This window comes from Saccopteryx leptura, chromosome 2 (assembly GCF_036850995.1).
Source record: "Saccopteryx leptura isolate mSacLep1 chromosome 2, mSacLep1_pri_phased_curated, whole genome shotgun sequence".
In the NCBI taxonomy this organism is placed as follows: Eukaryota; Metazoa; Chordata; class Mammalia; order Chiroptera; family Emballonuridae; genus Saccopteryx; species Saccopteryx leptura.
Window position 1 is genome coordinate 259,167,145 of NC_089504.1, and position 12,652 is coordinate 259,179,796.

General features: G+C 40.7%; 1 protein-coding gene across 5 annotated transcripts in view; it reads left to right on the plus strand.

Annotated features, from left to right (window-relative positions):
* RABGAP1L (RAB GTPase activating protein 1 like) overlaps window positions 1-12,652 on the plus strand; it is a 551,348-nt gene that overhangs the window by 145,878 nt on the left and 392,818 nt on the right. For all 5 annotated transcript variants that reach the window (XR_010749414.1, XM_066371551.1, XM_066371553.1 and 2 more), the window contains 2 exons: window positions 4,755-4,848; window positions 11,983-12,133. Coding sequence is in view for 4 of the 5 variants with exons in the window: in XM_066371551.1 (XP_066227648.1) it covers window positions 4,755-4,848; window positions 11,983-12,133 (245 nt within the window). In the remaining variant the exon portion in view is untranslated. The remainder of the gene's footprint in view (window positions 1-4,754; window positions 4,849-11,982; window positions 12,134-12,652) is intronic.

The following is a 12,652-nucleotide window of genomic DNA, read 5'->3' on the forward strand; positions in this document are numbered from 1 at the left end:
GCTTTTTCTTTTCTCTCCCTCTTCCTGGTCGGTGACTCTGTACCCCAGGTTCTGCCCCTTTGGCACGCTCAGGTAGAGGTTTGCAGTTGATAAGAGTCTATGGCGATGTCATGTATTGTGCTTTAATCACGTTGGCAGTTGAGGCTCACTAGCATTTATAGGCTCCGACAGTGAGAGAGTCCGTGTTCCTGGAGCCTCTCTCCTAGTCTTTCCTTCCTCAATTAGTAGCCTGATAATCCAGCTATGGGGTTGCTGCTGCCTCTGCCTGGATAGTTAGAGGCTCAAAGAGCTGGCCACTCCCCACTCTATTCCCACTCAGCACAGGGCTCTGGGTAAGGCTCAGTCAATCATAGCTGCTAGCATAATCAGGCGGGGCTTCCACCCACTCAAAGACCTCTGGCTCTGCCACTCTGTCCGGTAACACGGGCGGGTACCCACTCCCGGGGCGCTTGGAGGAAACTCTCGTTCACTATCTGCGCGCGCAGACCAGGATGTCAGACCGGAAGTCTCGCCCTCTGAGTGAAACCCCCCCGCCCGCACTGAAAAGTTCCAGCGTTGGAATTGGCTCTCGCTCCGTCCCCGTGTGCGGCTTTTTCAAGGCGCTGGGGTAGCCTGAGATTCTGCTTTAGGCCCACACAAAGGCCCCTGACTCTGCCCCTCTGTGGGATAACACGGGCAGGCACTGCCGAGGCACTCGGAGGAATCTCTCGCTCACTATCTGCGCACGCAGACCAGGATGTCAGACCGAAGTCTCGCCCTCTGAGTGAAACTCCCTGCCCGCACTGAAAAGTTCCAGTGTTGGAATTGGCTCTCGCTCCGTCCCCGTGTGCGGCTTTTTCAAGGCGCTGGGGCGGCCTGAAATTCCGCTTTAGGCCCACACAAAGGCCCCTGACTCTGCCCCTCTGTGGTACAACACGTGTGCACACTCCCGGGGCTTTGGAAGGAATCTCTCGCCCACTATCTGTGCGTGCTGACCAGGAGATCGGGTAAAATGGCTGCCCCGCTTGTCTTTCTTTGTCTGGGTTTGGCACGAGTGTTAGCTGTATTGCCCGGGTTGTCACAGGAACAGTTTTTCCTTGGCTTGGATCTCCGTGCCACAGCCTGGTTCGGCCGTTTGTGCCGCGGCCTGGATCTATTCACCCCCTTTGCCCACCTTAGTTTCTATATTCTCAGTTTCCAGTGAAAGCCGCCCTGTTTAGGTTAGTGAGGAAGGCGGAGCATTTCTTACTCCCTATTTCCTTCGGGGTTTGGTTATATATTTAGCCAATTTTTCGCTCGATCATACCTTTGGGTGTATTGCGAAACATCTGGAGGCTCCAAGGATAGGTTTTTCTGTTTCTTTTTGAAGATCTTGTTGAGTTTTGGGGGAGATTTATCGGTATCTCTTCCTACCCTGCCATTACTCTGACGTCATCTGCGTCCTGTTTTCTTATCCACGCAGCTACCCTATGTCTTTTGATTGGATCATTTAATCCATTTACATTTATGGATATTATTGATATGTTGTTGTTTATTGCCATTTTATTCTTTAAAACTGTATTCCTCTTTTGCTATATTCTTTTTCTCCTTTGGTCTGTTTACAACAGGCCCCTTAGCACTTTTTGCAGCATTTGTTTGGTTGTAGTGAATTTCTTGAGGTTTTTTTTGTCTGGAAAGCTTTTTATTTCTCCTTCAATTTTAAATGAAAGCCTTGCTGGATAAGGTAGTCTTGGTTGTAGGCTCTTGTTCTGCATTACTTTGAATATTTCTTGCCATTCCCTTCTGGCCTCAAGTGTTTCTGTTAAGAAGTTGGAAGTCATCCTTATGGGGCTCCTTTGTAGGTGATAGCCCTTTTTTCTCTAGCAGCTTTTAATATTTTCTCTTTATCACTTAGCTTTTGTATTTTAATTATGATGTGTCTTGGTGTAGATTTCTTTGGGTTTCTCTTTAATGGAGTTCTCTGTGCTTCTTGAACCTGTGGGACATTTTCCTGCCTTAATTGAGAGAAGTTTTCACCTATGATATGTTTGAATAAAGTCTCTATCCCTTGTTCTTTCTCTTCTTCTTCAGGAACCCCTATGATGCAGATGTTATTTCTTTTCATGTTGTCACAATGCTCTTTTAGAGTTTCCTCAGACTTTCTGAGTCTCTTTTCTTTTTTCTGCTCTGCTTCCGTGCCTTCATTTATCTTGTCCTCTAAGTCGCTGATTTGATTCTCAGCTTCATCCATCCTGCTTTTAATTCCTTCCATTGTGTTCTTCATTTCTGATATTGTATTTGTCATTTCTGACTGATTCTTTTTTATTATTTCAATGTCCTTTTTTATATTTGCTATCTCTTTATTTAGGTGTTCATAATGACCATTTATTGTTCTAATATCTTTGAGCATCTTTAACTATTGTTATTTTAAAGTCTGCATCTGGTAATTTGGTTATATCTGACTCATTCAGGTCCTTTTCTGGAGATTTCTCTTGATTTTTGTTGCATTTCTCTGCCTTCTCATTTTGTCTGTGTAAAAGAAGGTTTTGGCCACTGGAGTACACTGGGTGTGGCCTCTGTATTCCCTAGGTGTGTTCTGTCTGCAAGCCCGCCACCCCCTCTGCTGTTGCTGCCTAGGGAATTCTAGTATGGGCGTTGCCGGTGCCTGCCCAATGGTGCTGTTGCTGTGGTTTCCGCCTCTCCTCATGGGAGTCACCCTTCTGATTTTTATTATAGTCAAGGTTAATGATGTCCATTGATGTTTGTTTCTATTTTTCTTTTTATTGTGTTCTTAGATTTTGTTCTCCAATTTAACATGTACAGTTAACTTCATCAGATATTTTGGAAATTTGGTATATTTCTAATTACTATGCAGCATAATGGAGTATAAGATGAATCATCTGAGACTTTGTTTAATGGAATTATTGCCAGTTTATCAGAAGGGTGACCAGCAGTCCCTGTTTGCCTGAGTTAACCTGTTCTCTAGTGTAACTTTTAATAGTGTTCCTTTTCACTGTAACAGTGCCTCATTTTAGATGAAAACTTATAAGGATTGTAAGGGATAGTTGTTTACAGGGGATAGTTCTTTAAGATGTTTCACACTAAGGCTTCAGTTGTTTTTTGGTTGCATTAGTGTTTCAATACTTAGTAATACTTCATTTGCTTTAGCATTGAAAAAAATTTTTATTTGTATTATTTTCGTGGTGAACTTGTTGCAGACTTGTATTATGTGAGGTATTTTTAGAGCAGTGATGTTAGTGTCTACCCTATGAACTTTTATCCCAGGTTCCAAATTAATTTTTACTTTTTGAGTAAAATATCTTCAAAACTGTTGTTTATCAGTATTGTCCTAAAGATGTTGAAGCATTTGTCGCTGTGTGTTTATGTGTTCTGATTATATTTTACTGAATATATGATAAAATCCTTTTGTGTGGATATGACCAAATGTCTTTTTTTGTTTTGTTTTTGGGGTTTTTGTGTGTGATAGAGACAGAGAGAGTCAGAGAGAAGGACAGATAGGGACAGATAGACAGGAAGGGAGAGAGATGAGAAGCATCAATACTTCCTTGCGACACCTTAGTTGTTCATTGATTGCTTTCTCATATGAGCCTTGACTGGGGGGCTACAGCAGACTGAGTGACCCCTTACTCGAGCCAGCGACCTTGGGCTTAAGCTGGTGAGCGTTGCTCAAACCAGATGAGTGCGCGCTCAAGCTGGTGACCTCAGGGTCTTGAACCTGGGTCCTCCGCATCCCAGTCTGATGCTCTATCCACCGTGCCACTGCCTGGTATGACAAAATGTTTGAACTTGACCAAGTTTACCTATCATATTAATGTTTTTTGGTGTTGAGTGTAGCCACTGTAGGAATTAGTTTATACTTGGATCATCAGATGGCTAGTAGGCTAAGTAATATGGTTCTTATTCCTGTGGAATTGACTCAGTGCCAACCCCTGCTGTGTTGTAACAGCATTGAGAAATCTTGATGCTCTCGTCAGCTAGGCAGGTTTTCAGCTAGCTTATTTTATCATTCAGACAACACTTCTCCAGCCTTTTCTTGTGTAGTACTGTGTCAAAGGCCTGCTTATAATGTAGATAAATTGTGCCTATTACATTTATTTTCTCTACTAACTCTGTGACCACTTAAAAGATTTATAGAGCTTAGAATTACTGATTTTCACCAGTGATTGTAAACTGTAACTCAGTCCCATTCTTTCTAAAACTATCACTTCACCATTTGGGATGTTTTATGAGATTGCCATTTTAAGAGGCCAAATAGTTTCCTTTAGTCAAAATTATCTTGTACATATGAATATATCTTTAAAAACCTTATTTTTTATTTTATTTATTTATTATTTTGCATTTCAGGTTGTGGTGTGTTTGTATCCTTATATATGTGTTTATCAGTATTTTATATTGATATATATGTCTGACCCTTGGTTTTAGTATTTTTTGTCTCACTAATAAAATATTAATATTTGGTGAATAGGACACCAAATAGGGATTTCTAATTGTGTTACCATTAACTTAAAATTTTACTCTTTGTATTTGTAGGTATACACTCTATTTGTAGGTATTTTCATTGTATACTATGTAAAGTATGGATCAATATTTTCCTTAAAAGTTGATGCTTTGAAAATATGTAAGCACTAAAGATAAATTATATGGATGTAATTTTTATGGCTATTTTTGCAGTGGGGGTAATATTATAAGCACATAGTTCTGTTTTTTTGTTTTATAATATATTTTATATAAATATCATAATGTTTGTTGTTTTGTTTTGGTGTGTTTTTCTGCAGAGAGTGACAATGAACTCTCAAGTGGAACAGGGGACGTGTCTAAGGATTGTCCTGAGAAGATCCTGTATTCTTGGGGAGAATTGCTGGGAAGATGGTAAGAATTTATTTTTCTTATTGAAAACTTTATTTTTACATAATTATTATATTAATTACATTTTATATTACTTAATTTGTTTTTTAAAGTCTATGTGTTCATATATTTTAATATACTTAAAATACAAAAGTTAAAATAAAATTTATAAGTACTCTTTATGTTTGCCTAGGTATTTCCCCCAGTATGTTCTTATTTACTTACTTTTGAAAGACATATTTGCCTTATTATTTCACCAGCCATAACATTGTTCATTGCTTATGCTCTGTTGCCAATACATGCAGATGTTTATTGTTCAAGGCTTATACTTCCTTTCTCTTATGAAGTTTATTACCATTAAATGGGGTTATAGAGTTTAGAAATATTCATTTCACCACTGATTGTAAATAGTAACTCAGTCTGTTTTATTCTTTCTGACTAAAACTATTACTTTACATTTTATGGTTTTATTGGGAAGTGCAAAATAGGTACTATGTTTGCATTTATTGTAAATATTCTGTTTATTATAATTATGTTTTCAGAGAAGATAATGAATATCATATGCTGGTAAAATAAAAAAATATTGCTAATGAAAAGACTCTGCCTTGCCAGTGTAGACATATAGAAAACGCTTTTTTATTGAGTATGTATATCAGATTAATACATGCAGGGAGTCCAGGAGAAGCTACACAGCCTGGAAGAATTTTACACATTTCATATAGTAAATTAGAAGAACAATTAAAACTATCTATTAAAACAATTAAAACTATTATCTTAAGGGACAAATGAATGTTACTTATGGTGATCTCCTGTACATATCCTGAGAGACTCCTGAGTTAATTGGGAGATGTGTATTTATAGATTCAAGAGTTGGAAGGCTTATGACTTCTCATTGTAAAATCTGGAAACCGGGTTTATCAAATTCCTAACCCAAGTGTTGAGCCTATTATGTTTGTAAGGAGATAGATACCCTAAGGAGAAGAGCGTGTCAGCTCCCTCATCTTTATTAAACAAAGAAGACTTACTTTATCTTACATATACAAATATAAAGTGAGCACATCTCAGAATTTATTTAACTTATTAATTAATAGGGAGCCAGTCAGATATTGGAACCAATCAAAATAGGGATTTGTTTAGAGATTTATACTTTCCACATGACGATTCATTTGCATTGCCATGAACAGGAATAATTTGAGCACCTAGGGACAAAAAATATTTTGCATTATTATCAGTTTTCTACACATTCTCTTCCATTGGCTGAGAACTGTAATTTGCCTAGTAGTCAAAGACAAATAAAGCCGTCCACCGCTGTCGTGTCAGCATTCTGTTGAAAGGATGTTCAGCAATCTCTTTAGCTCACATTAAATTTTTTTCACAATTTTCCCCTGTGCTATATCCAGAAATCAATTTATTCTTCATGTACGCATTGTCTGCCTACCTAAATTTATCTCAGGTTTTTACTGATTTCATTTAGGGTTATTGCACCCATTACTTCATGATGAACAACTTTCAATTTAGATGGCCTGAGTTAGTGTTAAAGTAAAACAATTCATGCCACTTCTTAAAGACAGTTAGGTAGACTTTACTCAAGAGGAGAAGAGGGAGGCTGCTGTGATAGGGATAGGGGTTGCTGAAATGGGTCTTGCAGTGGGGGGAGAAAGATTGGGCTCAACTTCAAATCCAGTAATGAATAGTGTGACTGTACAGCCAGGGAGCAAAGTAGAAGCAGCAGACGGAAAATTACTGAGAGGAAACCCCAGGGGCAGTGGGACCTGGGCTAACCCGACCTAACAAGGGTCTTGCTGCAGGCAGACCAGGATGCTCAGACATCCTCTGGAGTGGTGGGACATGAGGAACCCAATTAGACGTGGAGGCTGATCAGATATTGAAGATAGGGGATTCAAAATTCAAAGTTAGAGGGGAATAGGGGGGAGGGGAGATGCATTTGGGGTGACCCTAGAATCTATGTAAACACAATTAATTAAATTAAAAAAATTCAAAGTTAATTTGAAGCTCTAATTGGCTTTATGCAACAATTCATGAGTCAGGCAGCATCCCGTGTAGCAGATGAAAAGGAGCTCCAAGGAGCTGTAAAAATGGAAGACTCTTAGACAGAAAGCAGCAGGACTAGCAGAGTGGATTGTTTCAACCAGGTCGCCTTCCTGCATGGGGGACAGGGTCTGTCAGGTGGACTCCCTCAAGAGTGCTGACCAGGAAATGCCAGACAGACTGGTTTAGATGGTGTTACCGGGGGAGGCCGAAACCACTTAGTGGGTGTTTGCTGACAGGGGACTTGGCACAGGGGACTCCACTGAGCCTGTTGTTGAATTTAAGGAATTAGGCAGAATTATTTCTGGGTAACATCTAGTTTTGAAATTGTATGATAGCTGCTAAGATTGTTAAAGACTAAAAGAATATGGTGCTGACTCTGAGAACTTAGGTATAAAAGTCAACTTTTGTAGCAGGAAGATTTTCTATCCAAAAACAAGCAAACAAGCAAAAAACTAAGAACAGAAGCAAAAGATTGAGTATTGTTTTATTATATTAAATAAATAATCTTCCAACTATTCATTCTCTTTTATTAGAATATTAGAAAGTTAATACACATTTCGTAGACTTTTGATGGTATTCTTCATGGCTATACTTATTAATAGAGGGGAGTATGTCTTCTTAATCAGCGGTGTTGCAGCCTAGCAGAGCATTAACACACCCAGGAAAACAAAACCTAAACCTGAAAGGTTAGAATCACTAAGCAGGAACATCCATAGCTTCCTTCCTTTTCACATTCACATACTATTGGTTCCATTTTTCAACAGAGGAAAAAATAATTAAAGTAAAACAATATGTGCTCTTGATCTTTAATCTCTCTTTTTGAAACTTTTTTTTTTAATGTAGCTCTTGTAGCTTAATGTAGGACTTAGGGTTCCATATCTAGGCCTTCCCAGCAGTGGGGGAAGGAGAAATCCCCAAGTTTACTTGATGTCTCCCCCACCATCATTAAGTTCAGTTCTGGTTATTTATTCCTTTTCTGAGAGAGCCCTTTGAAATAGGTCAAGCTGCTGCCCTCACATTCTCACATTTAGCCGCCTCCTTCTATGTCCCCTCTGTCAAAACAGCCCTACTTCTATCAGTGGCCTCTCAATGTCATTTGGTGGCTTTTCTTCCTTTTGAAATTCTCTCCTGGACAGCTTTAAAAATAGAAAACAGTTGTTACATGCCTGGGTAGTTGCAAGAAAAGATAGCTCCTTGAAGTAACTAGATGAGTACATGACAGCTTTTTTATTCTATTAAAATCATGAAATGTTTGCTCTTAAAAAGGCATTTATTTTTTTCTCTTTGATTTAGTAGATCATATTAATTTATTTTCATAAATATATTCATTAATTTATCAAAAATGTAGCAAATGCTGTTTGTGTTCCAAACACTGTTCTAGGTGCTTGTAAGTCAAGAAGTCAAGATTCTTGCCCTTGTGGAGTATATATTTATGTATATTTAGTATATATCTGGTTTACAGGTGACTTTTTGAATAACTAGATACCTCTCTTGTTTCTAGTGTAGATTTCAGCACTTGTCATGACTAATTACTTATTTCTAAGTTTCTTGATAGCTGCAGTTAATGTTGTGTTGAGGCATTGGCCATGAGTGCTCTTTGTGTAGGTCCTCCCTGGTCATAGATGTGTACTAGCAGCATTTGGTTTAATATTCATTAGTACCTGTTAAGTACTAGAGTGCTGTATGTGATGTAATTACTGTATTGTTACCAGGATAACCAGTCAATGCCATTTGTCAGGTGGTGTTATGAATGACCTAGTTCTTTTTAAATTTCAGTCTGTAAGGATAAGTGGTGGCTAGGTTTTTAGGAGAGGAGAAAAGATTTTTTCATTACGCCTGGCCACACAGATAGCTGAGGGCTAGCTAGAAGCTGAATGCTGATTGAGTCAAATCATATTATGGTAAAATGTTCAGTAGGGGCTGTTAACTAGTAACCCTAAAGGGTGTATGTATTCCTGGGTAGGAAGAGGTACTTCAAATCCAAAACCTTATGTAAATCATTGTATAAACGAATCTGACCTAACATAATAGTTCACCCTGCTGTTTGTCTTCTCCACTCGGCCTGCAGTATTGAAAGTGTTTTTAGTGGGACTTGCCCCTTTGGGGGCTCTTGCAGAGGTCCAGAGTAAATAGAATGGGTGGCCCTTCCTTTGGGGCAAGCACCGTCCTTCAGTGTTTAACCTGCCGTGGGACCAGAGCCCGATATTGGGCCCCTTTGTCCCCCATCACCCCTGCATTTCTTTTGGAACACACAGGTTCATCTCTTCCAGGGTCTGGAACGTAGTGTGGGGTGGTGAATGGTGTGAGGATCCGTTTCATCTTGCTGGCGCCCAGGGCTGCACTTCTTAGGTCAGTTCCCTGTTACCGCTCTAACCGACAATTAGACTTGTCTGCCTTGTTCTTTGGCCTCTCTGCAGCCTGGGAATTTAGGGGCATGTTGATCTTGAGGTGCCTTTGAGCTAGTGGAGTCAGAATGCATGGGTGTGGGTGACAATGCCTGGAGACAAGCGTGTGAGGAAGGAGACTTGATCACTGAGGGCAAGAGTGGAGAGAGAAGCCCGAGACACAAGAAGTCAATAGAGGAGGATTAGCCAGCACTGGAATTTGTGAGCGGTGGAAAGGGGGAGTGCTTTGTCCTTGCTGCCAAAAGAGACTAGATGGTTGGCAGGGAAAGGATCAGAAAATGTCTCTTGCGTTGAGGGGTGTGGAGAGAGGTCATATGTTACTGAAGTGGAAACTGCTTTCTAGGAGCTCGGGAAGCCATGTTGAGCTGAGTTGAGGAATGATAGCTGTAGACATATGGTGATGACTCAGCTGAAATCTATAAACATGTAGCATATCATATACGTACTTAATTACTTTGAATTCCCCTTATTTGATGTTATACATTATAAGACCCAGAATTCAGAATTGTTTGCATGTAATTTCAGAGGAAATTAATTTAGTGCTTTGCAAACTATTGTTTTAGTGGTCAGTTTTCGACACTAAGGATCCAGAAATTTGGCTACCCTCAGACCACATATGTTATTCCTGTTCAAAACTATAGTCAGAAACAAACAATAAGTTATGAGAAAGATCCTTTCTTTTTTTTGTTTTTGGATTTTTCTGAAGCTGGAAACGGGGAGAGACAGTCAGACAGACTCCCGCATGTGCCCGACCGGGATCCACCCGGAACGCCCACCAGGGGGCGATGCTCTGCCCCTCCGGGGCGTCGCTCTGCCGCGACCAGAGCCACTCTAGTGCCTGGGGCAGAGGCCAAGGAGCCATCCCCAGCGCCCAGGCCATCTTTGCTCCAATGGAGCATTGGCTGCGGGAGGGGAAGAGAGAGACAGAGAGGAAGGGGGGGGTGGAGAAGCAAATGGGCGCTTCTCCTATGTGCCCTGGCCGGGAATCGAACCCGGGTTCCCCGCACACCAGGCCGACGCTCTACCGCTGAGCCAACCGGCCAGGGCCTGAAAAAGATCCTTTTATGACGATCTTGCCTCTCTTGTTGCGTCACATTCTTTTGCTAATCTGAAACTGAATTTGTAGCAAAGAAGAGGCAGCTAGCTGGAAGGAAATTCTGGGTGTCGCGCAAACATCTTCTCAAGAGTAATTAATACCCTCCCTCTATTTGACATTTGACATATTTTTTGGAGCAAGCTTAGCTTTTGCAGTTTTCCAAATTAATAACGTTATATTTCAAATCCATGAGAGAAGTTTAAAGAGTTGAAATGACCTTTTTTTTTCATTTAAGAATTTAAGATTGTTGTAAATGTTTCAAACAGCATAGGAACATAAAAGAAATTCTTTTCCTCTTAACTCTGTTGCACAGACACCTTGGAATCTAATTATGCCCATTCTTTCCTGTGCATGTTAGAAGCAGGTTTTAAAAAACAATCAGCAGTAGGGTTCATGAGAAAGCAAAATGTATGGTGGGGGTAGAGTCTGAATATTTAAAATAATACCTTATATATTATTTGGAAACCTGCTCTTTCTCCTTAGCAGCATGACAGTATTTTTTTCCCTTTTCCAAGCGAGACGAGGGAAGATAGACAGACTCCCTCATGCACCCTGACTGGGATCCACCCAGCAGCTCCCTTCTGGGGCTGATGCTCTGCCCATCTGGGACCATACTTGCAACTGAGCTATTTTTAGCACCTGAGGTGGAGGGTTCATGAGCCATCTTCAGTGCCTGTGGCCAATGTGCTCAAACCAATGAGCCATGGCTGCTGGAGGGGAAGAGAGAGAAAGACAGAGAGAGGGAGAGAAGGGGGACTGGGAAGGGGGAGAAGCATATGGGTGCCTTTCCTGTGTGCCCTGACCAGGAATCGAACCTGAGACATCCACACGCCAGGGCAACACTACAGCTGAGCCAAACAGCAAGGGCCATGACTGTGTTCTTTAGCAGTACAGTAGCTCGGTAGAGCCTCACCTTCCTTACTTCATTTTGCTTCAAGTCAGTCAGTATTGTCAGCTTTGGTTCTCTAACTCAGCAATACATAAGTCTTCCTTGAAGAGAATGAAAGAAAGCTGAATGGATATAAGTCTGGTAGTTTATGAAAAATATGATTGGGCTGAGTTCATTTGAACTTTTGAGTTATTGAAGTTAATGTAGCGGTTTTTTTTTTCGAGATAGCCTGATTATGACAGTCTGGGGCAAGCTTGGAGAATGCTTCCTGAGGAAGAGAGTTGTGATGATTCCGTAGGAAAGGGAGCACTGTGGGTCAGCATGCAGGGTAGAGGCGAGGCGGAGTAGGCCCTCATCCACTTGCAGCGTCAGCATCCCTCTCCCACTCTGCCCCACACACACCACTAGCCAATTTGCCATCCAGTCATCTTGGGATTCAGATGGTTCTTTTTGTAACTTTACATTTTGCCTAGAGATATTTAGTTAACGCGTTCGTTATTATAAGTTCATTGGGTGATTAAAGAAAAGTGAATGAGAGGAAGGAAAACCTTTCCTTTGATGGTGGATATCACAGAGCTTAAAGTCTGCCATTATTTCACGTCCTTCCCCCTGACTCAGGCTTATACTTTATGTAAACGTATTAATGTACTTTTCATAACAACAGCAGCTCAGCAGTGGTGATGGGATATGAATGTTTTATTTTCTTGTTTTCTCAGGCATAGTAACCTTGGTGCACGACCGAAAGGGCTCTCCACTCTGGTGAAGAGTGGCGTCCCTGAAGCTTTGAGGGCAGAGGTCTGGCAGTTGTTAGCAGACTGCCATGACAACCAGGCAATGCTGGATAGATACCGACTTCTCATCACAAAGGTAGGGAGCTCTTTCCATGTTCTGCTCATGGGACAACATTTTTAATAAATCCTGTTTTCATAGCTCCAGTAAGTCATAAATGCTTTAGACCTATTTCAAAACTATATGGGTATGGTGCAGTGAACAGTCCTGCCTGTTGGTTAGTGGGAAACAGTGTACCATAGTTGTCTGCGAGCACTTTATGCCTCGACTTTGACTTTTTCATTTTAGTGACTTTATAATAACTTTATCAAATGGGAACATATTTGTATTTCAAGTATAATCAAGTAACCTTTCTTGTTGTTTGAGATTTATATACAGTTATGCTTGTTCACAGTTTGTCTTCTAGTATAATTTTCAAGTCAAATTAAAATGAAATTAGCTGGCGCTCTGTGCCTTCGTGACCCTGTATGCCTATGATGTAGGCAGTTGCCCAGAGCCTTGTTCTGTCAGGAGCCGCTGGAGCCCATGTAAATCCCTTTGCTTATGTCTAAAAGGCTGTTTTAGAGCATGGTAACGGCGATCCTTGATTCTAGACTG